The following is a 24,991-nucleotide window of genomic DNA, read 5'->3' on the forward strand; positions in this document are numbered from 1 at the left end:
GTATTACTGTTACTCAGTATGCTGTTGCTCAGTATTACTGTTACTCAGTATGCTGTTGCTCAGTATTACTGTTACTCAGTATGCTGTTGCTCAGTGTTACTATTACTCAGTATACTGTTGCTCTGTATTACTATTACTCAGTATACTGTTGCTTAGTATTACTATTACTTAGTATTACCTAGCCATTGCTTCCCCTACTGCAGGTATTTATTTGTACTTATACGAAAATATGAAAAAATATTCAGTCTTTGTTAAGATTCCTGGCATAGAGCTCTTTAAACCTTGGAACCTCCTGACAAATGGGCCTTGTATTCCTGAGCCTCTTTTAGAATACCTGGGTTAACAATAACAAGCTGACTGAAGATAGATAGCTTAAGGATTTGCTTGGTTGCCAAGAAGACCACAAGATCAGAATGTTGAGCCACACTTACTTCTGAGAAGGGGCGAAGGAGGGGAGAGTAAACTCTTTAAATCTGTGTAAAAACTATTCAACAAGACCTGATGAGTTTGTGGGTTGTTGCAGCTGTGGATGTGCTGGGATCGCGGAAGGATTGGAAATGCCATCCCTCCTCTCTTCCATACTGTTTTGCATAGTGCTCTTCTATCTGGCTCTTCCTGATCTGAATTCTTTATAAGTCAGTAAATGTAAGCAGTGTTTCCCTGAGGTCAGGAGGAGGGGCTACTAGGATTTGTAGCTGGTCTTACGCACCTCCAGACAGACACAGAACTGAGCTAATGAGATCCCTGGCTAGAATCTGGAGTCCTGGAAAACTGCTTGCTGTGTCTGAGGTGCTGCATGACAGTGTGGAGAAACAAAGAGTGCTCCCCGCTGCTATTCAAGTAACTTCTCCTATTTCCTGCCTCCTTTCGGTTATTGTTATTTATTCTTTAAAGTAGCTTATCCCATGCCTTACACTCAACTTTGAGAGAGTGTGTTCTGCTCAGAGCTACTCAGAACCTAAGCTTGTAAGACAAGGCGTCATACCCATTGCATGCAGCTTTGCAGCCTTCTTCAAATTCCTCATGGCGAAGAACCTAGTAAAGAGAAGAGAATAAATGATAAGTTCCACTCGTTGGAGTACTGGAGATTCCAAGGACTTGTGTTAGACGAGAGCTCTAATACTGAGCAATGCTCTTAGCACTCAACTTTAAAGGACTGAATCTCACTGTGTAGCCCAGTTGCTCTCAAACTATGATCCTCCTGGCTCAGCCATCCTCATGCTGGCACTTCAAGTGTACTAGTATTGTACATAGCACATTTATGCAAACTAACAGGACATAAATATTATCATTTGTCAGCTTTACTAAGAGAAACAAGCAGACCTTCTAGGCTAGGTGTAGCAGAGGTAAGAACATCTTAAGATGGGCCTGGTAGCACATACCTTTAGTACTAGCACTTAGGAGACAGAGGCAGATAGATTTCTGTGAGTTCAAGGTCAGCTTGGTCTACATAGTGAATTCCAGGACAGTCGAGGATACATAGTAAGGCTCTGTCCTGTCCCCACTTTCCCCCAAAAGAGTTGCACTCCTAAACAGGTTTGAAATCTCTTTAGGGTAGGAAGCCACCTGTGGTAGAGAAGTGTGTTTAGCACTAGAGAATGCAGTGTGGAATGCTGAGCACGCTGTTTTAGGCTCAGTTTCAGACTGAGTGTGACAACTCTGTTGGTGAAAATGGATAACCTGTTTGGAGACCTGAGACAGAACCTAGAATACAGAAAGCTCTCACTGTCTTGGTCTCTGCTCCCCACCTCCTTTTCTCCTGACACAGTGTCTCATTATGTAGCGGTCTGGCTTGCTGCTTAGTGTAGGCTGGCCTTGAGCAACTGCTGGGATTGCAGGAATGGGCCACCCTGCTCAGCTGTTTGCAGTTTTCGTCCCTACTGCTCTCAAAAATTACAAAAGTCATCTTTCTTAGCTGGGCATGCTGGCACTCTGGAGGCACTGAGGCAGGAGCATCTCAAGTGCAAGGTCAACCTGAGTTACCTACTGGCCCTGTCCCCACATTAAAAAAAACCCCACAAAACTTACTGATTTCTTTCTTTAATAGCATCATAAAGATATATTCCTACAGCATAGCTCTGGTGGTATCACAGACTCCCTTTTACTTTAGCATAAAATTCAAATTGCTTTGCATGCATAGCATTCAAGACAACACCAGAGATGATCCCAACCTGTACCTTCTCACACCCCAATCTATTCACCTAGCCAAATGCACATAAAACCAGTGTCATTTTCCAAATATCTCCACATCACCTATCCAGGACTTCTTGAATAACTTTCCCCTCTCACCCTGGTACGTGGAAATGCTCCTTTTCAGGGTCAATTTATGCAAGGTTCTCATGAATTATTTCCTGAGAGCCTAGGTTGGTAAATCTCTCCTTTTGCATTTTTAACATAAAAGTAGCTATTACTTTACAGAATACAAACTACCTGTGAGTCAGTTACCACCTATAAGGTAACATGTTTAATCTTAACAACAATTTTTGATCAATGAAGAAATAGAATAATGACATGTAGTATCACTAAACTCTGACTGGTAGGTATAAATCTAATTTTCTACATCATGTGCTCTAATTGGGAACAAATGCCAGAGTCATTTAGACTATACCTAACCTTACCATGGTACCTTCAAACACCAGGTGTGTGTGTGTGTGTGTGTGTGTGTCTATCTGCCTGCCTGCCTGCCTGTCACAGGTCACTCTGGGAGTTGTAGTTACAGATGGTTGTGAGCCACCCAACACCGGGAACCCATCTTACACCCTCTGGAAGAAGAGCAATCATTCTTAAAGGTTGAGCCATGTCTCCAGCCCTTACACAGCAGATATTTTTATGACTAATCTGTGTTGACTGATTTGTGCAACTTCCTTTACAGTCCTTACCTCCTGTACCATCTCTACACTCAGCTAGACTTGGACTGCTACAAGTCTGTTAAAAATAAATTCTGCACTGGTGTGCTCCTACCTCCCTGGCTTACCAAAGAGCTCCTCAATAAGCCTTTCCGCTACACTTTCAGCTAAGTGACCCCCCCTTAGAATCACAGCTTCTCAGACTGTTTCCAGGTACTAGGAAGGCGACTTGATTCTGACCTCATACTTAAATCTGGGCTGTTTAGAGGAGAGCCACAGGTTATGAGTACCTACGAAAGAGACCGTTCAAACTTGCCCGGACAGGGCTTGTTCGCGGAATGCTATGTCGGAGTGCTTGTTTAGCATGCGCAAGGCCATGGTTCCCCCTCCCAGAGCCTAAATTTCAAATCCGCAGCTCTGATGGAAGCTGAAATTTGCTGATCACACCCAAACGTTTCAAACCAGGAGACCACTCTGTCGTGAACTGGAAGGGGCTTTATAAAATAACGTTTTGCCTATCAACGCTCCTTCACGATAGACAGCAGGCTCCCCAAGCCAGGAGTGTAACAAATATTTGAGAAGGGCTGTAGGTGAACGTGCGTAGACAACACAGCTGGTAGGTGAGTCCCCATTCAAAGGCTTCCCAACCCGAAAGAGGGAGGCTCGCAAAAGCTGAAAACACCGGCGTGGCGACGCGGAGTCTAGGGCCTGGCGGCTGGGGTGGCCGCGCGCTCACGGCGTCCTCCCTCCCCTGGTGCGGCCCGGCCGCGCATCGGGGTCTCGCGCCAGCCCCGCTCGGTCCCGGTCTGCACCTGCATCCCCAGGACATCTCGAAAGAAATGCACCGTCTGGAAGCGGTTCCCCACTTTGAAAACGAAGTGCAGAGCTCGACGAGTGGCCATGGCTCCCAACACGAAAACCGAGTTCCAGGCAGAGGGACACCCCGCCCACCAAACCGGGAAGGACCGTCAGGTGACGTCACTAACACTCGACCGCGCGCTCGGGTGAGGTAGCGCGCGCCAGGGGAAAGATGGCAGCGCCGGCGAAGGGCATGTGGTGCTCCCTGGGATCATTGCTGCGGGTGGTCCAGACTCGGGACCTCGACGCTCGGCGCTGGGTCCGGGCGCTGCGGCGTAGCCCGGTGAGAGTGTTGTCTCCCTCGGGACAGGTGGAGGAACAGAAGCGCGCTCCTGACAAGCAGCCTCGCAAGGTGGTCCCTAAGGCCAGTTCCCAGGGACAGCGACAGAAACAGCCTCTTGAGACATCCCCATCCCAGACCCCTCACACCTGGGAAGAGGCAGGGCTTCGCTACGATAAGGCCTTTCCCGGGGACAGGAGGCTAAGGTGATGTGTTTTTGAGACTTGTCATCTGCTCCCGTTTCTTTTCTTGCTTCACTGTGAAGCTTCTTGCTCTTACTGTTTCGACGGTGCAAAATAAATGTCGTCTTTTGAGGCTTGTGCCTCCGCCAAGCTCTGCGTGTCTGTTAGAACTGCATGTTTCCCTCCATGCCAAGAGCGTTGATAATCATCCCCTCTCTGTTTGCACCCACAGCAGTGTGATGACAATAGTTAAGTCCAGGCCTTTTCGGGAAAAGCAAGGGAAGATCCTACTGGAAGGCCGCAGGCTGATTGCAGATGCTCTCAAGGCTGGAGCTGTGCCCAAAGCGTTCTTTTTTAGCCGTCTGGAGTACGTCAAGGAGTTGCCGGTAGACAAGCTGAAAGACGTCAGCCTCATTAAGGTGAAATTTGAGGACATCAAGGATTGGTCGGACCTAGTAACGCCACAAGGAATAATGGGTCAGTGATATACAGTGTGCCAATATCTGAGATTTCTATTTCATACAAGTGTAGTATCCTAGACTTTCTTGTTCATACTTGTCTTAAGGTAATGTTTTATTTAAATCAAGTTTAAATTTTTATTGACTAACGTCTAAAAAGAAATAGGATTTCTCAGGCCTCTATGTTTTGATGGTATTTTACTGGCAACTGAACCAATTTCTCATTCATGCTTAATTGTGGGGCTTTTGCTTGTTTTTGACAATTGTAGTTCAGGCAGGCTTCACACTCTGTATGTAGCTGCGGATAGCTTTGAACTCCTGACATTCCTGTTTGCACCTCCTTCCTGCTGAGGAGTCATGGAAAAAAAAAAAAGCCCAGTTGTTGTTTGTTTGTTTTATGGAATGTTAAAAACATTTTATGACCCAGGAGTAATGCAAGCCTTTAAAATTCCAGAATTTGGAAGGCAGAGGCAGGCAGATCTCTGAGTTTGAGGTCAACCTGGTCTACAAAGTGAGTTCCAGGACAGCCAGAGCAAACAGTGAAACCCTATCTCAAAACAAAACTTTATTTTGTGTGTATACGTGCATGGGTTAGAAGACAATGTGAGAATCAGTTTTCCCTCTCCACTCTGAGTCCTGGACATCCATCTCAGGTGGTCAGGCGTGGCAGTAGAGTAGAGAATTACAAGTTCATCTTCAGTGCCTCTCTAGTTTCTTTCTTTCCCTCCAGATACTGCCCTGAAAGCTGCACTTTAGGATACATTGCAGAGATTATTAAATGGGAGAATTTTTCATTAAGGAAGCCACTTACCATTTTCATTTTTTTTCTGAGCACCCTGGCCAATTTGTGTGTGTTATATTAGATTGAGGACGGAAGGGTCACTGGGTAAGTGTTACTGTGCTCAACTTGCTAAGGTGCTGGCCCTCAGCAAGAGACCTTACAAATGGCTCCATCCTCACTACCCCCACAACTCCTTCAGTATGAGCCCTTGCCCAAAGTATCTTCCATGTAGTACTTCTGGACAAGATTGTTAAGAATTTTATGAATTTGTTTCCTGGGAATATTTTTTAAATTTTAAGACAAGCAATAAAGGTGAGCTATGTGGCTCTTGTTTAAATATTTATGTTAAGCCTATACATTAAGTAAAACAAAAACCCAGCAGGAAAATGGAGAAGGGCTATATCATCAAGACAGTTTGGGGAAAGGAGAGCATAAGCAAAGATGGTAATGTAAAGGGGTCATGAAAGGTCTGGGGCAAACGCTGTCCATCTCCCTAGTGCTGGGGAAAATGCAGTGAACTAATGCAGGGCTGTTTTTCCTGTCAGAGGTAAAATCTGAGAGTAGGGATGCCCTCTGCTAAGCAGGCTTGGAGATAGGAGGCAGACACTCCTCATTCTAGACATGAATAGAGAGCCACAGCCTCTGAGGAGGGCGGTTCCATGCCATTGTTAACATTAGGAGTTAACATATGTCCACTGTCCATTTCACTTACAAGAATTTGACCCAGGCAAGTTTTCAGACATCTACAGAATCTTCTGTGGACACTTATTGTAGCATGTTTTGTTTTGTTTGTTTGTTTGTAATGGGGAAACTTTTAAGTCTTTAATTATCAACTAAAAAACTGGAAAGGGCCGGGCAGTGGTGGTGTGTGTCTTTAATCCTAGCACTCAGGAGGCAGGGGCAGGTGTATCTGGGGCAGATTCGAGGCCAGCCTGGATTATAGACAAGTTACAGAATAGCCAAGCCTACACACAGAAAAATCTGTCACAAAAAACCCTAAAATAACAAACACACAAACAAACTGGAAAGAGCTGAACTCTAGCACTTCATGTTACAATGCTTAGAAAAATATAATAGCTGCAAAGATACTGACATGATAAAATTTTCAAAGACACATTGAGTGGGATGACAAAATGCTTTTTAAAAATTCTCTAATAGATATAGGTTATATAGATGCTAGTTTTTAAATCTAAAATGTTAGGTATGTGAGTGCTCTGCCTGCATATATGTGTGTGCACCATGTGTGTGGCTGGTGCATAGTAAGGTCAAAAGAGGGTGTCAGGTCTCCTGAAACTGGACTTGTGAGCCACCGTGTGGGTGCTGGGAATTGAGTGAACTCTGGTCCTTAAGAGCTGCAGGGAGGGGCTGGAAAGATGGCTCAGTGGTTAAGAGCGCCGACTGTTCTTCCGAAGGTCCGGAGTTCAAATCCCAGCAACCACATGGTGGCTCACAACCATCTGTAACGAAATCTGATGCCCTCTTCTGGAGTATCTGAGGACAGCTAAATAAATAAATAAATATTTATTAAAAAAAAAAAGAAAAAAGAGCTGCAGGTATTCTTAACTGCTGAGTCAGCTCTCCAGCTCCTATGTGCCTTTTTTTTTTAAAGACTTATTTATTTTTATTTATATGAGTACCCTGTAGCTGTCTTCAGATACACCAGAAGAGGGCATCAGATCCCATTACAGATAGTTGTGAGCCACCATATAGTTGCTGGGATTTGAACTCAAGACCTCTGGAAGAGCAGTCAGTGCTCTTAACCGCTGAGCCATCACAGCCACCGATATGTCTTTTTTTTTTTAATATTTTTTTTATTATGTATTTTCCTCAATTACATTTCCAATGCTATCCCAAAAGTCCCCCATACCCTCCCCCCCACTCCCCTACCCACCCATTCCCACTTTTTGGCCCTGGCGTTCCCCTGTACTGAGGCATATAAAAGTTTGCGTGTCCAATGGGCCTCTCTTTCCAGTGATGGCCGACTAGGCCATCTTTTGATACATATGCAGCTAGAGTCAAGAGCTCCGGGGTACTGGTTAGTTCATAATGTTGTTGCACCTGCAGGGTTGCAGATCTCTTTAGCTCCTTGGGTACTTTCTCTAGCTCCTCCATTGGGGGCCCTGTGATCCATCCAATAGCTGACTGTGAGCATCCACTTATGTGTTTGCTAGGCCCCGGCCAATATGTCATTTTTAACATTTGCTGTCAGGTCCTGTTTTTGTTGCTTCTAGAAGTGTTAGAGATCAACCCCAAAGCCATCTGCATGCTAGGAAAGTGCTGTACCACTGAGAACTTCCCAAATTCTTGTTTTGTGTGTGACCTTATTGTTATGTAGATCAGGATGGCCTTAAACTCTTTGAGTTCTGCTTCCAAACATTTTCCACCACACCCACAATGGTTTGTCAGTGTAGAAAAAGCATATGTAAGTGTGTGGATATAGTTGGGTGCATGGAGTTCAGAAAGGAGAAGGGTTAGAAGCAGATGGAGTATGATGGGGTTAGCAGTGGTAGAATTTTTGTTGTTTGAAAATTTGTAGTCATAATATATCCCTCTTTTCATTAGGTAATTGTGAATACATAAAGAATGTAAATAATCAAAAAAGTCAAACCATTTCTATGCCCTCTCCAGACTAGGGAATCTCCTGTGTTGTTTCCTTAGGGATTTTTGCCAAACCTGACCCTGTTAAGATGACATATCCAGAGACTCAGCTTCACCATACACTGCCCCTAGTGTTGATTTGTGACAATCTCCGTGACCCTGGGAACCTGGGGACAATCCTGAGATCTGCAGCTGGAGCAGGCTGCAGTAAAGTCTTACTCACCAAAGGTAAGAATATCTCTTTAAAAAAATAAAAAATAAAATAAAATAGGTTAATTTTCTTTTTAATTATGTGTACATGTGTATGTCTATACAGGTTAATTTTCTTTTTAATTATGTGTACATGTGTGTGTCTATACGTGCACATATAAGTGCAGGTATCTACAGAAGTCAAGTTCATGATGCCCTGGAACTGTAGTTACAGGAAGTTGAGACCTGCCCACTGCAGGTTCTGGGAGTCAACCCCCCAGCTTGTAAGGTCCTCTCTCTGTGAGAACAAAGTACACACTTTTTTGGTTTTTTTAAAAGATGTATTTATTATTATAAATAAGTACACTGCAGCTATCTTCAGACGCACCAGAAGAGGGCATTAGATCTGATGGATGGTTGTGAGCCACCATGTGGTTGCTGGGACTTGAACTCAGGACTTTCAGAAGAGCAGTCAGTGCTCTTAGCTGCTGAGCCATCTCTCCAGCCCCCCAGTGTACACTCTTAAATGCTGAGCATCTCTCAGACCTTGGACAAGCGCTTCCTACCTAGTGGCTTCGTTGGCTGCTTTCAAGTGAGCTACGGTTCAAGACAGACACGCATGGGTCTGACTCTGAGCTGCTCTGGGTTAACTGCATGCTCATAAACAATACGTTAAATGTCAAATTTCCCATCTATAAAGTGGGAATAAGAAGAATCCTCCTCATGGTTGGTCTTTGTTTTTTTAAGATTACTTGAAATGATGCAAAGAAGCATTCAGTAAATGTTGCTTGTATTTTAAAAATATTTTGAGACCTGCTGTGCTGTTTTGGAATTTTAAGTCAATGGGAGGAAAAATAGGTTCCCATTTTATGAAATTTTTATGAATATACATTAATTATTTACATGCCAAAGTTAAGACTTGGTTTAAGATCCTTGTCTATCTTAAGTTCTCAAAGTGTTGAGTATATGAGTCCTTCCTAACCCTTGCGTTCTGAATCCCATGGAAAGAAAGCTGTCACCAGAGTGATTCTGTATCCTGGGACATTTTTCGTAGCCTCCGGAAAATGTAGTTACACAGTGATACACAAATTAGCCTTACTACATCTGAGCTTTTTCTCACAGAAGGGATTAATAGGCTTGGTTCTAAACATACCTGGCTAGCAGTTGAGACATGTCTAGAGTGCCTTTTACACCCTGGGAGCGGAAGGGAGGGAGCTTGTCACTCATCAGAGACACCCAAGCTACTATTAAATATAAACTAACAGTGGAGCAATTGCTGAGACTTGCCTAAATTGCTCCATTCAACTCTCCCCTGACACACTCTGTCCAATTCAGGTCTGGCAGTGTGAGACCTAGTTTCTGGGGTTCCATTTTTAGGACCCCACCCACTCCATGGTTGATAGCAGTGCGGTTTTGGGAATGTGCTTGCATCGCTGAGGTGGTGCGGTTCTCACTTGTCCCCACGGCTGGGGCGAAGGAGGTAGGGAAAGAGGAGGAAGGTGCAGCAGAAGGGCCTCTCACTTGGCCTATAGTCCAGCTCCCATCTCTGGTTCCCTGCAGTGCTTAGGAAAGTGGGGATGTCTGGGCATGAGTATATTCTCTGTGGTCTGACAGATACTATCCTAAGCTTGCTGTGTTAACTTTTAAAATGACCTGTCATAAGGCAGCCCTGTGACACTCAATGGGGAAATGCCTTCCTCCTACTTGCCTGTGGTGGGAGTAGTCATATGGCAGGTCAGTATCTGCTGGGCGGCCAGTGCACAGGAGCCCTCAGGTCTAAATGTGACTATGTCCGAGTAGGTTCCTCGAGCCTTCTCACTGCAGCATGAGGGAGGGCCTTGGCAGGGACAGGGCTACCAACTTTGTTATGTTGGCCATTGCCTACCTCTGGCCTCCTATCCCACCCTCCCTGTCTAGCAGCAGGCGTGCTCGCTCACTCTGCCTTTGTGCTCTGCCTGGACCTCTCTCCAGCACGATCCCCGTGTCCCCTAGCAGCCAGCTCAGTGTCACGGTCTCGTAGATGTTAGTGTTTCCCTGCTCATGCTTCTTTGACATCAGTTACTGTTGATACTGTGGTCATCTGATTCAGTGATCTTCCAGTGCCTGCATCCCTGCAGGTCCGTAGTGGCATTTTAATCTCCATTACATCCCTTGCAATGCCTGGCACCTGTGTATGGGTGCGATGAACAACATCTATTTCAGCACTAGCAGCAATCAGTCTTCTAGACCCTTTGCTGGTCAGTGTCATCAGATGGGAGGCTCTTGGTCCCAGCGATGACCAAAACTGTAATGGAAAAACTGTTGGTTTATCTCTTGGTTAGGATTAAAGGGACTTACTTCAGCGTTACCTTTGTAGTCTAGGAAGGTTGGTTAAGTCTCAATTTGTATCCTTTGTTTTCTAGGCTGTGTGGATGCCTGGGAGCCTAAAGTGCTCCGGGCAGGCATGGGGGCGCATTTCCAGGTGCCCATTGTGAACAATGTGGAATGGGAAACAGTGCCCAATCACTTGCCTCCTGACACCCGAGTCTATGTGGCAGACAACTGTGGTCACTATGCCCAGGTTCAGATGTCTGATAAAACCGGTGACCGTGACTGGGCATGTGATCCCCGATTCTTAAAGTTTCACAAGTATGAAGAGGACCTAGACACTAAAACCAGAAAGGACTGGCTGCCCAAACTTGAGGTCCAGAGTTATGATTTGGACTGGACAGAAGCACCAGCAGCTGTGGTGATAGGTGGGGAGACGCATGGAGTGAGCCTGGAGTCCCTGCAACTGGCCGAGAGTACCGGTGGCAAGAGACTGCTGATCCCCGTTGTACCTGGTGTGGACAGTCTGAATTCAGCCATGGCTGCGAGCATCCTGCTCTTTGAAGGGAAAAGGCAGCTGAGGATAAAGGTGGAAGACTTGAGCAGGGACAGGAGTTACCACTGAAGGAGCACAGGAATCCTCAGTGGGAGGGGAAGGGCACCTCCAGCCCCTCCTCTGCTAGGAGGCTGGCCAAGGTGACAACACAGGAGCCAGGAGGTAGGCACTGCCACCATTGTGTGGTACTTTAAAAAAATGAGTTTCTATTAGTGTCTGCTGTTCCTTATTAAACAACATAAGTCAAAATTCTTTTTTGTTTTACCCATATGAGTGTTTGCATGTATATATACTATACCACAAGTATGCCTGGTACCTGGCAGAGGTCACTAGAGGTGTCATATCCCCTGGAACTGGACTTATGGTCATGAACCACTTTGTGAGTGTTAGGTACCGGAACTGTTCTCTGGAAGAGCAGCAGGTGCTCTTAATCACTGAGCCAGCTCTCCAGCCCCATCAAAATTCTCCCTACGATCTCCCATCTCCACTAGTTTTGAGATTGTAACTTTTTTCTAGTGTGTACTAAATAGGTACTCTGCCAAAGGAGCCAAATTCCCAGTGCCTTAGTATTTTCTGAGAAGCTGAGGGCTACAGGGCATGGCAACCAGCAGCCAGCTGTTTTTCGGATTTCTCTGCAGCCATCTCTGGGCTGGCATGTCAGGGCTTCTTTCCCACAGGCAGCTGATGTGGATTTTCTGCCTTTGTGGTGAACCAACCGAAGCAGTTTATCAGGTGGTGTCACGCCTTCTTAGCACAGCTCCTCTGCAAAGGTATTCATTTGTTTGTTCTGAGACCGGGTCTCACCCTATAGCCCTGGAAAGTCTGGAACTCATTATATAAACCAGGGTGGCCTTGAGCATAGAGACCCACCAGCCTCTGCTTCCAGAGTGTAGGACCAAGGTGTGCACCACCATGCCTAGCTCTACGGGCATCTTTTTGAGGATTCTGTATGAAAAGAGGCGAGATCCTGAGTCCACTTTGCAGCATAACCTGCTGTTGGAAGTGCCAGCTTGCTTACCAGCTCCTTGCTGCTAGTCATGTTTTTTGTGACACTTGATTAAATGCTGTGATTTAGGGGAACAGCAAGATGACCCAGGGAGTAAAAGCACTTGCTGTCCAAGCCTGGTGACCTGAGCTCAATCCCTGGAATCCATATAAAGGAGAAAACCAACTCCACAGAGTCTTTCTCTGACCTCCACACACAGCAATGATCTAAGGGGCTGCCAAAATGGCCCAGCATCTAACTGATATTTCAGAGGTCCCAGTTGAATTCCCAGCGCTCATGTTGGGTGGATCATGTTGGATGGCTGCCTTTAACTTCATCTCCAAGTGACCTGCTCCTCCTTCTGGCCTCCTCAGATATGTATACTCAGATGTGCACAAACAGACACATTCATATACATGTAATAAAAAATTTAAAAATGAACATTTCATTTTTAGATCAGGAAGCATCACTGGGTGTTGTGAGCCGAGGACCTTACAAGGTCATGGTGCGGAGGCTCTAATCATACTACCTCAGCACTGAACTCTCAGATCCCCAGGGATAGGCTGGATCCTTAAACCCCAGAATACAGTGAGGTCAGAGAAGACCAAAGCAGGTAGTTGCACCTGCTGAGTAACCATGGGAAGGAGTGGGGGTGCTGGAATTTGGAATCTGTTCTAAACACTACTCTGCAACCACAAACAATTGGTTTAGAGTTGAGGTTCCAAGCAAAGTATTTGTGCTACATCTGTCTTCAAGTTCAGCAGCTCCAATGACTAGGTTCCTGTCGGATTCCTTTGCTGCTTATTCTAGGAAGGCTGAACAAGTTGCTGCATGTACAACAGAAACCATAGAGCCAACCCTTCCCTTTCCGTTCCTTCAGCTCTAGTAAAACTCTTGGGAGAACCAACTGGGCGAGCTGCCCATGTACCAGGCAGCAGATGCCAGGGCTTTGGGGTGCTTTAGGAGAGATTACTGGTAGTGTTTGGTTTGGTTGGCTGTGTCCTCCCAGGAAGAACACTGCCTGCCCTCCCAGGGTACTGCGCAAACGTTTGATGTGGGTGGGTAGTCCACGGGTTCCTGAGATCCTCAGTCTCTAGTCAGCTTTTAAAAACCAGGAAAGCCCAAAGCCTTTTCTCCGAAGGGCGGAGGGATATGTGTGTGAGAGTCTGCGACAGACAGAGATGGGGTTTCTTTCTCTATGTAGTCCAGGCTGGCTTAGAACTCACAGAGCTCTGCCTGCTTCTACTGGGATTAAAGGCATGTGCTGAGCCCAAAGTTTTTTCTTTACTGTGGCCCACAAACACAATGTGAGCTGAGGGGGACTGTAATGACTAGCACAGCAGGCTGGGTCTAAAAGGCAGCAGGGAAGAATTCACACCACTCTGCTGAGCCTGCTGGCATTTAGTCTCCCCTTCAACACCTCAGAGTGCTAAAGAAACAGAAGGCACCAAAAGGAAGCAAGCAAGCACACCTCTGCCAGCAGAAAGCCACTCTCCTGTACTTTGTCTCCTGCATGTGTGCAGCGTGAGGCCATTCTGCTATCCGAGGTGCAAGATGGGTAAGAAGTGTACTTGTCAAATGCTTTCTGGCCAGTGTTAGAACTTAGCCTGGGGGCTGGGGGTACACATGATGTCCTTTTAAGTGACTGACTACAGGGGAGTGCTTGTGGCTATGTTCTTGCTGAGCAAACATGAAAAAATCACGGGCTGGAGAGATAAGAGCACTGGCAGCTTGCTCCTCCATAGGTCCTGAGTTCAATTCCCAGCAACCACATGGTGGCTCACAACCATCTGTAATGAGATCTAATGCCCTCAACAATGTATTCATAAAAGAAGTTGGAAAATCACTATCATGAATTTTCACCTTTGAGAACAATGAATGTCACCATTTCCCCAGGAAACAGGAATGAAATGAAGCAGTCAGTGTTATGGAAACCCATGGCTGGAAGGGAAACAAAAAACTGGCCTACGCTCCTGCTTGGCTTTGCAGGGAGGCCCGCTGTAGCAGTAGCTTTGGCCACAAGGTGGCAGGCCTCACCTCAGAAATGGTTACACAGGCTAAAGAGTTGGGACTTGCCCTGGGTTTAAGTTGTTCAAATGGAGTCCTAGCTCCCCCTGCCAAAGAGTACTGCAAACTTGGATTATATCTCAGCTCAATGAAGATCAGAATCTGAAATTCAAGAGAATATGGACATTAACACAGTTTCTATGTCCAGCCTCTGGGAGATGTCCCATATGTTCCTGTCACAGGAAGCTTACATACATACATAGCCTTGCCCAGTGCGTTTGGTCCTTTACCTCAGCCAGCTGCTAAGTGGTGAGAATCCTGGTCACTTAGACACATGGGGCAAAATACTACTTGACATCTTGCTCCAAGGGCTCACAGCAACTTCTGATGACTGCCACCCGTACTGAAGTACATCAGGGCCACACGAAGTCCCAGCAGCCGAGCCTGCCAGGATTCTCTGACCATGGGTTGTACTTTAGGCCCTGGGGCTCCTACCTCCACCCAGCTGCCTCCCCAGCCGCTCAGTGACGTTCTTGCCGCTTGGGCTCATCTTGTTTTACTTTCAAGAAGTATGTTGCTTTTAACTACAACATAGTCTTCTTTTCCCTTTCACTCCAGGAGGGAGTGAATACACAAAATAAACCAGGAGCCAAATTAACTGATGAACTGTTTCTAAACAGAGCAGAGTCGCATCTGAGCAGCTGGGGCCACAGCTGCCGGCCCAGTCTCACTGGAGTCCCAGGAGGCACGCCTGCTCAGTGCTCAGTGGCCCAGTGTTCTGGGATTGGGCCTGCACTTCTCCTCTCTGTATAGCGATTCCCAGCTGTGTCATCTACTCAGGAAACCTCAGAGTTGGGGTGCCCCACCACCAGTGCTGCTGCTTCATGAGTGGGAACAAAAGGTGGGAGGAGGAAGCAAGAGCTGCATCAGGGTCACTCGCCCTTCTTGCCGCTCATGGGGATGAGGGGGAGGCACACCCCAGAATAGAAGACTATATTCTTAGCTCTAGTCCTTACGATTGCTATTTGAGGTCTGAGTATCCAGAGTCCAGCCCTGAGGCCACTGAAGCCTACTCAGGGCAGTATGATGACTTTTCAGAGTTGTAACTTTGAAAGGAAATCTCAGCTGTTCTTGAGGAGTTCCAACACACATGGCTAATACAGTCCCGGCTTGGGAAGCAGCCCAGAACACTACAGGCGTGACCCATGTAGCAGTGGTTAGTTTTAATTGTCAGCTTCACGCCCTCTAGGATTGCCTGGGAAAGGAATCTCAACAAAGGACTGCCTAGGTAAGTTGGCCTGTGGGGCAGTCTGTGAGGAATGAATGATCTTGATTACTTTGTTAAGGTGTGAAGAGCTGCCCACTGTGGGCGGCCGCATAGGATCCTGTGTTGTAGGAGTGACTTCTGGCTTTGATGGACCCTGGAACTGAATTGTAAAATAAACTTTCCAGTAAGCTGTTTGGTCACAGTGTTTTATCACAGCAACAGGAATGAAACTAAGACCTTCATCTTTTCTCCATAAAGTATGTGGAGAACACCCTATGTTCTGATCCCCTGCAGAGGAGTTCCCAGCACAAAGCAGAACTACTATATAATTCCATATACAGCCTTTGTTCCTGGAAAGTTTACCACGTATGCTTACAGGCCCTTGCCGTTAATAATGAAGTCATGGGCTGGAGAGATGGCCCAACGGTTGAGGGCACTAACTGTTCTTCCAGTTCAATTCCCAGAAACCACATAGTAGTTTACAACCATCTGTAATGGGATCCCATGTCCTCTTTCTGGTGTGTCTAAAGAGAGTGACAGTGTACTCACATACATACATAAAGAAAGAATAATATAGTCACAGTGAACGGTGGTCCCCTAGAAAGCCCCCTAAGTAGCCTGCTTGGAGGCATTGTCAATAAGGGATCTACATGAGGTGACCCCTTTAGTATAACCATTGTGGGAGAAACTTGGTAAGATCTTGGTGGGCTCAGGACTGGCTGCACAAGACAGTGGGAAGGGAGAAGGGCACTCTTGAACCTCTGCAGTCCCTGGGTACTGCCACCCTGGCTTTTGTACCTCATTGGTGGTGTGGTGCTACAAGGCAGGCACAGGTCCACCCAGGCTGGCAGAAGAAATGTCTCTGTGTACAGAATGTGAGCATCTCAGCACGTGGCACTGGGTGCTAGCCCAGGCCACTCCCTGTGTCGACTCTGTGCAGCATTTGGACACGCGTATCCTCACATGCCCGTGTTTTCTCCTTACTCCCTTTAAGAAGACCATTGCAAGTTCCACAAACCTGTTCCCAAGCCACAGTCCTCTCCTTGCTGGATTCAGTTTGCTGCCATGAGCATGGGAGCAGGAGGGGGAACAGCTTTTTTGTGTCTTTAATTAGGCAACAGGATAAAACAAAGTCTGGCTGGAAATTACCACTTGAAGCTTGCCAAAAAAGCAGTGCTGGCTCCGTGTGCTGGAATAAGTGAAGGCCACTGGTTTCAAGAACACATGGTGGGCAGGACAGAGCAGAAACCACCTGACTCAGAGAGGAAGCTGGTGCCATCTGCCCTTTTCCATCATTAGCCTAACAGATGTCCTTTTCCTTGTATGGATTTATTACTTTTGATATTTTGAGACTGTGTTGCCATGAAGCCCAGGCTGACTTTGAACTTATGACCCTCCTTCCTCCCTCCCTAGTGTAGGATTCCAGACTATCCTTTGATCTTTTGTGTGAAGGCTGGGTGAAAAATCTTATCTTGCTGGGCACTGTAGCTTATGCCTCTAGTCCCAACACTTAGGAGCAGGGATTTGAGGCCAGCTACACAGTGGCTTTCTAGGCTAGCCTAGGCTGCAGAGTAAGACTTGGTCTCAAGAAATTTAAAGAAATGCATCTCTATTGTGGGAATGGAGTCTGGAGGTCATTTTGAACACAAACCCGGGAATTCTACAGTGGCATTTTTATAGTTCCCTTCCCACGTCAACCTGCAGGGCATGGCGTTCCCCATGCTGCTAGAGGAAGCCTGTGGCTGCCACAGCTGGTGTCTTAGCCTGTTTCCAATTAGCAAGGAGAATCGGAAGGTATCTTGGAGCTGCTTGGTGGGAGCTAGCACACCACCCACTTGGTCTGCTGCAGTAACCTTTAGGGACTGTTCACTGGTTTGTAGGAAAGATCCTTCCGTGGCACGTTCTTCAACTGTAGCAGCTGTACAGAATTAGGCTGTCCCCAGGTCCTGATTAACCCACACATCCTCTCTAAAAGGGGAGTTCGGGTGTTGCATTCTGCTGACCGGAGAATCAGCCCAGGACAGGCCACTGAGATACGACATAGATCCAAGATCCAATCCTGCACCTTCCAACTGGCTTCTCTTTCTCCTCTCCACAACCCCCCAAAGGTAACTAGCTGCCGAGAGAGACACCATCCTTTCCTTCAAAGCCATCACACCCAGGGCACAGACAGAAACCTATTCATTTTCCAAGGAAGCGAGTTCATCTTGGTCCTTGTCCTCCTCTCAGGGATGCCCCTAACCCTAGGACAGAGCTAGGACACCCCATTCCTTGCCCTACTCTTTGAGGTGAGGTCCATGGTGATTCTAGTGTCTCCCCATGGAGGTGTCAGTGCTCAGCTTCAGTAAACACAGCAAAATTCACAAGGTCTTCAGTCTGAGAACCAAAGCTCCCGTGAGCTTCCTGCCTTCTGAAAACCAAGAGAAACAGACAGCCATGTGCTCTCTCTCTCTCTCCACCTCCCCCCCCGCCGGGTGTGTGTGTTGAACTCAAGGCCTTGTGTACCCTACAACCCAACTCTGTTCCCAGTCTCGGTTCGTTAGATTCTTGCGGGTTCTAGAACATTTGCCCCATCCCAAAGAGAGCACTAAAGGGAAAAGGACTCATCACTGAGGGCAGGAAGGCCCAAGCAAAGGGTGAGGTCAGAGAGGCCTGCATTATTTCTTTCTAGGTGATTGCACTTCAGGCTGGCAACATCCAATAGTGTAATTACCAACTAATTTTGTACCTCTGAACTATAAGCCAACAATCCAACTCAGCAAGGAACAGCAGTGCCAAACGCTTGCTGGGGGAAGACAACTGCATTTTCCAAAATAAATGGTTTGGGCTGGTAAAGTGTTGGGTTGAGCTGAGGGTGAGGCCCAGATGCTTCGAAGTCCCTGACACCAGACTGTGACAGACTTAAAGTCCTGGAAATCCCTAGGCCAAAGCACAGACCCTAAGAACATGGCTGACATTTCCACTGTTGTGGTCAGTTCAGCTGCCTGGGCAGAGCAGAGGAAGTCAGGGTGACTGCAGTTGGCATGCCCAGTGCCCTCACTGCTCTCTAGAGCACAGTTCCCTTTGCAGGTTCCTAGAGGAAAGAAAACCCTCATCTCTTTTTGGATCCAGTTTGAAAAGAAAACGGACCACGAAAGGGGCTGCAGGTGATTGTGGCAGAGAAGCAGCCCACAGAGAAGCCCGGGTAGCTGGGCAACACTTCTCTGGGAACTCAGGGCTGAGTCTTGGGAAGATGGCCAAGGGGGAAATCCATTTCCGAAATCGCAAGATTGCGGGAGGTTTTTGTATGAGCAGAAACCTGGGGATGGCCAAGAGTACAGGAGGAAAGATGGGGAGATGAAGAAACCAAGCACACAGTAAGCGTTCTATGAACTGTTAGCTCGGCTATTCATTTTCCCACCAAAACAAACACCCACAAGGTTCCTTAGAGATTTGGAAGTCCCCTGCCCAAGAACCCATTGATGCGCTGGTTTTCCCTCAGACCGAGAAAGATCATGTCCTTACAAAGCAAATTTGCCAACAGCTCTCAGCTGATGGCCACTGAGGTTATGGCCCTTCCTCTGTAACTCCCATGGGTACAGATGTCACAGGAGAGTTCCCTCTGGCTTGGGGTGTGTATACTGATCCCAGAGTCAGAGTCAGGGCCTCAATCCACGGTCCTTGCTTGCTCACTCTGCAGAAGACCCGGGAAGGTCCTCCATCATGAGCCAGGAGAGGTGGCAGTCTCGGGACTAGCTGGTCATGCCATCCTCACGGATCCCCAAGCCATCTCCAAACACCGTGGGACCTGCTGCCACCGTGAGGATGCACACCCATGGGTGCTAGCTGAGTTGCTAATGTAGAAACAAGGCACCACAGAGGTTGGACACTTGGATTGTGTGATTCAGGACACGCTGGAAAAGTCCAAGGGCAGAGGGGAGGAAGGGGAGAAGACTGTGTCTTAAATACTGTCTCCGGAGGCCGGAGCCCACTAGATGGGCTCCGGCTTGAGTTTTTCTGCTAGGAAGTCATTCACAAAAGTCTCCACAATGGCTGGGGTGATCTCTTCTACATCCATCACATACTTGGCCCGGGCTGACATGTCCAGAATGGTGAGCAGAGGTGCCGCCTCAGGCAGGTTGGTGTAATCTCTCAGGGAGTCAGTCATGTCATCCTGGAAGTTACCAGAAGGGCAAGAAAACCAGTACATTTTAACAAGAGAGTCTCCTGAGTCCAGTCCTTAGAGTGTATGGGACAGGGACAGTGTCAGCACACTGGGGTGGTGGGCTTCTATCGGAAGGATAAGGACCCTACCTTACCTTAGGGAGAAGGATGAACAATTCCCCTGCATCCCACAACCCAGGAGGCAAGCCAGGTTTCTTCATGAGCATGAAAGTGACTTTAACATGCCCTCTGCCTTTTAAGGGTACAATTTTAAGTCCTAATCACTAGGTTTTGCAACCAGTTCTCAATTCTTTGCAGCCCCACTGTGGATTATCTGAGGCTAAGTCAGGATTTCAACTCTGGAATCTTTTTCAACAACAGCTTACTGTCTCCCATGCCCTGTGTGAAATGAAGGCAGGAGAAGCACAGCCAGCCTGGGTGCTACTCCACTGTGTTGGTCTAAGAAGCTGGTGCCCTGCCATGCAATCCCCGCTGCTGGGCCGGTGAGTTCCCTCCGCTCAAACACCCCTCATCCAAACAAGCAAACGGGGCCAAAGACAAGGAAAAACTCTTATGGAGGAGCCACTATTTGAGGTGACCTTTCAGGAGACAGACCTCATTTAGAGACTGGTGGGAAATGGGACTTCACACTGTACAACATATAACACTCTAAATCTAATGAAAGGGTTTGAGTCGCCCAGCAGAGAAAGGGCTTGGGGTCTTTCTGGCCCTAAACAGGGGTGGGGAGAAGGAAGCATGAAACTTATGCGCACTGGTTCCTCAGACAAATAGATTTACATCCCCAGACACTAAGGACGGTTTCTGAGTGACATCTTCCCTTCTCATACAATAGCATATGCCTCCTGTAAGGCTGGATGCTTCTGTATCCTGGGCATGGATTGCCAGGTCCAGCCCTCCTCATGGGCTAATAGAACCCTTCACAATAAACAGAGGGAAACACCTGGATAAACACTGTGCATATTATCCCTTCAGGAGGCCTGGACCAAGCCAAGAGCTCCAGTGCCTCCCCCTGAGCAAACCAGAGAGATGAATTTTAATGTTCTCAAAGGCTTTCAGATTAACCAGTGCTTGTCCCAAGCGACAGGACTGGGAAAGGACAACAAGAATAAAAGGACTCTCCCAGCCCTGGGCCACACTGCTGGGAGCTCAGTTAATCAATGTCCATGTCCCACCTCCCTGTCTCCCTTCCCTTCTCCCCCAGGCCAGGTTATCTTGCTTCTGAGAGGAAGAACAGAGGGCTGGACCAAGTCAGTTGCCAAGACTGACTGGAACCTCAATGGAGCAATGGATGATGACATGGGGGACTCCGCCTAGCTTTCTGACACATGGGCAGCCCCCCCCCAAGTCTGTCTGTCCTTCTAGGCATGAACTGGTCCATTTGTCAGAAAAGGAAGAGCCCTGTCCCTGGAGTCACAGCAACCCCATCAGTTCTTTCTCTGCTACCTTCTTTCTGTGTGGCCTTGGCAAGGGACATCAATGGAGCCCAGATCCCATCCCTAACACCTAGGATGCTAAGAGAGGAAACCAGCCCCCAGTGCTCCCAGCCCTCCTCCCTGCTAAAGCCTATGTCCCTCATCTAGGAAACAGGATAGTGAGTATTGTTCCCCGTGAGAGGGTGAAGAACAAAGGAGAGCAGCAGGTGAAGTTCTGGCAAGGCGCCTAGGGGACAGAGAACTTGCAAAGGCTTTTCAGCTGTGCTCCTGAATCCCCGCCCTGCCCCCAGCCTAGCCTTTCTCTTCTGCACCCATCTTTCTTAGGAGCTATTCTCCAGGGGTTAGAGTTTAATACATGCAGAGCTGCCTTGCTATGCTTTGTGTGGGGCGGCTGGGACCCCCTCAAACCCCCCCTGCAGGAGCCTGTGAACCCTCTTTGTTCCCCTCCACCCCAGAGCTGGGCAGGGCAACTGGGGCTGCCTGCAAGGGGCCCAGCAGGGCAACCAGGGGTGGTTACTGAGGAGTCGATGAATGGGTGGCTTAGGCTGTCTGGCCTCTCTTGTTTGTCTTCCTGTCCTTCTCTTGGGATCCAGTGTACAGGCTCTGACCAACTGGAGGTTCTGACCTGGGCAGGAAAAGCTGGGGGGGGTGGCCTCATAGAGTCTGTTGATGTGAACCTCAGAGGGGTGCTGGGGTGGGGTAGAGAGGCAATGAGCATGTGCAGAAGGAGCCAGGAGAGCGCCTGCGCAGCCGAGCACGGCCATCTTGCAGAATGCAGGTGCCTGTAGGATGCAGCCTCCCAGGCTTTCAGGGTGGCCGGGCACCTGCCATCATCTGACCCTGGGGATGTCCCCTGCTCAGTCTGGCACAGTGAGGGCTGTCAAGAACTAGGCCTTGAGAGCAACAGATGGGGAACAGCAGCAATTTCCAACCTCCCCAAGTGTCTTCAGCTGTGTTTTAAGTCGGGATCCCTGTGATGGCTAAGCCCGTGTTGCAGGCTGGCACAGTGGGACTAGCCAGGCTGGTACTATGCAAAGCGGGGGCTGGTTCTGATCCAGCAGCGCGGATGGGAGCAAGGATGTCTGTGCTGCTGCTCTCTCTCCCCGGGAGGGTTTCCTAACGTTCTGAGGGCTGCTGAGTGAGAAGGAAGGGTGGGGGGGGATACAGAAGGGATAGGAAGTGGTTTCTGATGACTAAGGACATACCTTTTCCTTTTACATCTGCGTGTGGCACAATCAGCTCAGACCCAGAGGTCCCTTCAGACCTCCAGAAGCCTAGATCACTCATATCCTGCATGTACCCGCTACCAGCCTGGCCAGGACGCCAGGCCTGTCCTCTGCACTCACCTCCCCTGCCACAAAGAACAACAGTGGTGCCTCCTCTTCTTTGGCTTTGTACTTGGCAATGATCTTCTCAGCTATTGGCTGGATCAGCTGTTTGGCTGCCTCGGACTCTCCGTCGTCCTCAGAGTCTGTGACAGGGGAACAGAAAAAGAAGGACAGGCAGCTCTAAATTGTCAAATCGCAGTGACCAGGGATGGACCTGAGTCCTGGGCCTGAGACATACTGGGCTCACTAGACACAAACAGGCTCAGTGAGCAGGTCGGACCCTCCCCACCAGCATGCAGCGCCTGTCATGAGGTTCTTCACAAACCTATACAGGGCTTGTATAGGTTGCTGCTCCCATGCCTACACCTGAGCCCCTAGGAGTGTTCTCCCAGTCACAGAACCAAGGACTGTGGTCCCTTCTGCAGCTCTGGTGGTGGTGGGACTCCACACCTGCTCCAAAGCCACCTGGTAGGCAGCCTGCCTGGGACGCCCTGCAGGAGAACATGAGGAATAACCACACGAGGCTGAGGCTGCTGAAGCCTGTGGTCAGGAGTCAGCACAGCATCCTCAAGAGGCACACCGAGGATACAGGAGTCTACCCACAAGTGCCATACTGCCCAAGAGGCTCATGGTGACCAGACACAATCTCTGGGGACACCTTCATCTAATTCACTATCCAGCTTGTCCTGCTTCTCAGGGACTTGGTTTCCACATTTCTGGAGAAGGCCAAAAGGTCCCTAATTGTCCCCAGGTTCAGAGCTCTTTCCAAACAGGGCCCAGTATGTGGGTGTGAGAACCTGCAGCAGGCAAGACAACCCCACAGGGAAAAAATTTCAAGACTGCTTCTCTGTGACAGGCCTTCCTACCCAAGACTGGCCCAGTCTGCTTATCAGCTCTGATGCTAGGGTCCCGAAACCAGACCCCAGAGAATGTAGCAGGGTGCTGAGGGTACTCTCCAGGTCCTCCTTAGCCATGGGTGGCGAAAGCATCCTGAGTCATGTCACAGTCTGCAGGGACCTTTCCTATCTTTCTACTTAGCCAAGAGACATAGCTTCTGAGGGTGAAGGAGTGGGGTTCCACCTGGTAGAGCCAGGTCAGCTCTAGTGGCTCCCTGGAATTGCTCATTAGAGCATAGGAAAGTGGCAGCAGGCCTGGATGAGCCTTAGCCCGAGGGGGCCCCACCCCCTACAGCTGCTATGCAAGCAACACCCTCCCCATCTCCCTTCCCAACAAAGGTTCTGTTCATGGGGGAGGGGGGGCATCTTCCTGCCTGACCTGTTGCCCAGCTGGCAGCAGGAGCAGTAGCTGCTCCAGACCACCGCCTGCAGGGGGATAGCCATGAATAAATCATCGGGGTCAAAAGCAAGGCTGCTGGGGAGACAAAGACCCCAGATCAACACAGTTAATGGCAGAGAGAGGCTGGGGGCAGGGGATACTATCTGCCTCCCATGAGAGGTCCATTCTGACCTGCCTTCCACTTTCCCTTCAGCTCCATACCTACAAAAAGGACAAGGCAGGGGCCCTCGTTGAGCTGCACAGCGTTGGAGTCAGAGAGCTCCAGCACAGGCTTCGGGTGCCACGGGAACTCCCTGCAGTCCTCGTCATTGAGCACCTCCACCCGGCCCTGCCGAGTGATCACCTCCCCCTGCGGGTCCAGTATGATGAGCGTGGGGATGCCTGCAAGAGAGTCACAAAGCTTAGCTGGCCATTGTCCTGAGACAGGGGAGAGCCTACCTTCCAGATCAGGGACATTCACATTCTCACAGTAAGGATCCAGGCCAGGTCTGGTCCCGAAAGCCCTGGGCTAAAAGTAAGCCCAGTTGCTGACCAGCTACAGAACCACTCGGGCTCTGTGTGGAGAGTCGGTGCCTTGGAGTTCTCTGGGGTGATGCTGTGAAGGAGCTGGAGCCCCCCTCTATCCCAGCTCCATCAACAGCAATTGAGTGACAAACTCAGAGATCAGAACAACAGATACCAAAACTCATTTAGTGTGCACGAGGCTTGGGGTCAGTCAATCCTGGTGTGCACATGCATCTGCATGCAGCGCATGCACTCTAAGTACAGATCCCCATGTGAATATGGAGTGGGGGTGGGGAGCGCACCCCAGCCTGGTTTACAGCTGCATGTGGGCTTCCCACCTCCTTGCTCTTTGTATCCCACTCCCCACTGCTTCTCTTCTGGCCAGAGCTGCCACTCACACAGAGTCAGCCTCTGCCCTGACCTTTGGGGACACTTGTCTCTCCACTGGTAGCTGGTCCCCTCCCCAGTAGAGCTCTCCAGGTACCCCCTCTTGGGAGCAGACCAGAGCCTGGATTTTATATGAAAGCCAGAGAAATTTAATATTTATATGTTCTGAAGTATTTGGTCAGTAATTTGTTCCACTGACATTTTACATCTCCATGGGGGGTATAGTGAGGTACGAGAAGTGTGACCCTGGTGCTTTGTAACCTGCTGCGGCGGTGGGCCCAGTGGGCACACAGTGGTGGGCCTATCTTCAAAAGGAATAAATGAATCCATTTTGTTCACATTTACTAGAAGTAGCTGGATAGGTGTGTCAGAGAATAGGTGGAGAGGACCCAGCTCCTGTGGCCCTGACTCCCAAGGACTTTTTTTTTTAAGATGAGCTCAGTCTTGCTGGGCAATGGTGGTGCACACCTGTAATCCCAGCACTTGGGAGGCAGAGGCAGGCAGATTTCTGAGTTCGAGGCCAGCCTGGTCTACAGAGTGAGTTCCAGGACAGCCAGGACTGCAC

The 24,991-nt window shown here is 48.6% G+C and overlaps 3 protein-coding genes across 4 annotated transcripts in view; 1 reads left to right on the top strand and 2 right to left on the bottom strand.

Moving 5' to 3' along the window:
* Positions 1–3,797, bottom strand: part of Glod4 (glyoxalase domain containing 4) — a 24,243-nt gene extending 20,446 nt beyond the window's left edge. Inside the window, exons 1-2 of one of the 2 annotated variants that reach the window (XM_021176886.2) lie at positions 3,659–3,797; positions 986–1,035 (exon numbers count right to left, since the gene is read on the bottom strand). In XM_021176886.2, coding sequence (XP_021032545.1) covers positions 986–1,035; positions 3,659–3,748 — 140 coding nt within the window. In that variant the 5' untranslated portion in view covers positions 3,749–3,797. Of the gene's footprint in view, positions 1–964; positions 1,036–3,658 lie in introns of those variants that run through there. The other variant, XM_029483343.1, reaches the window with a different exon arrangement.
* A 47-nt stretch (positions 3,798–3,844) lies between these two features.
* Mrm3 (mitochondrial rRNA methyltransferase 3) lies at positions 3,845–11,319 on the top strand. The gene is made up of 4 exons (XM_021177309.2): positions 3,845–4,190; positions 4,399–4,643; positions 8,064–8,231; positions 10,595–11,319. The coding sequence occupies exons 1-4, from the start codon at positions 3,877–3,879 to the stop codon at positions 11,122–11,124; spliced, it is 1,257 nt and encodes a 418-aa protein (XP_021032968.1). The 5' UTR covers positions 3,845–3,876; the 3' UTR covers positions 11,125–11,319.
* Positions 11,320–18,677: 7,358 nt separating this feature from the next.
* The window catches only part of Nxn (nucleoredoxin), a 141,470-nt gene continuing 135,156 nt past the window's right edge, over positions 18,678–24,991 (bottom strand). The window contains exons 6-8 of the mRNA XM_021176436.2: positions 23,737–23,916; positions 22,258–22,382; positions 18,678–19,467 (exon numbers count right to left, since the gene is read on the bottom strand). Coding sequence (XP_021032095.1) covers positions 19,285–19,467; positions 22,258–22,382; positions 23,737–23,916 — 488 coding nt within the window. The 3' untranslated portion in view covers positions 18,678–19,284. The remainder of the gene's footprint in view (positions 19,468–22,257; positions 22,383–23,736; positions 23,917–24,991) is intronic.

Source organism: Mus caroli, chromosome 11 (genome assembly GCF_900094665.2).
Source record: "Mus caroli chromosome 11, CAROLI_EIJ_v1.1, whole genome shotgun sequence".
In the NCBI taxonomy this organism is placed as follows: domain Eukaryota; kingdom Metazoa; phylum Chordata; class Mammalia; order Rodentia; family Muridae; genus Mus; species Mus caroli.

Excerpts from the sequence above, each read along its gene's own strand:
- Mrm3 (XM_021177309.2), top strand. The coding sequence starts at position 3,877 with ATGGCAGCGCCGGCGAAGGGCATGTGGTGCTCCCTGGGATCATTGCTG. Across the intron at positions 4,644-8,063 it reads AACGCCACAAGGAATAATGG|GGATTTTTGCCAAACCTGAC; the intron begins GTCAGTGATATA and ends TTGTTTCCTTAG. Across the intron at positions 8,232-10,594 it reads TAAAGTCTTACTCACCAAAG|GCTGTGTGGATGCCTGGGAG; the intron begins GTAAGAATATCT and ends TTTGTTTTCTAG.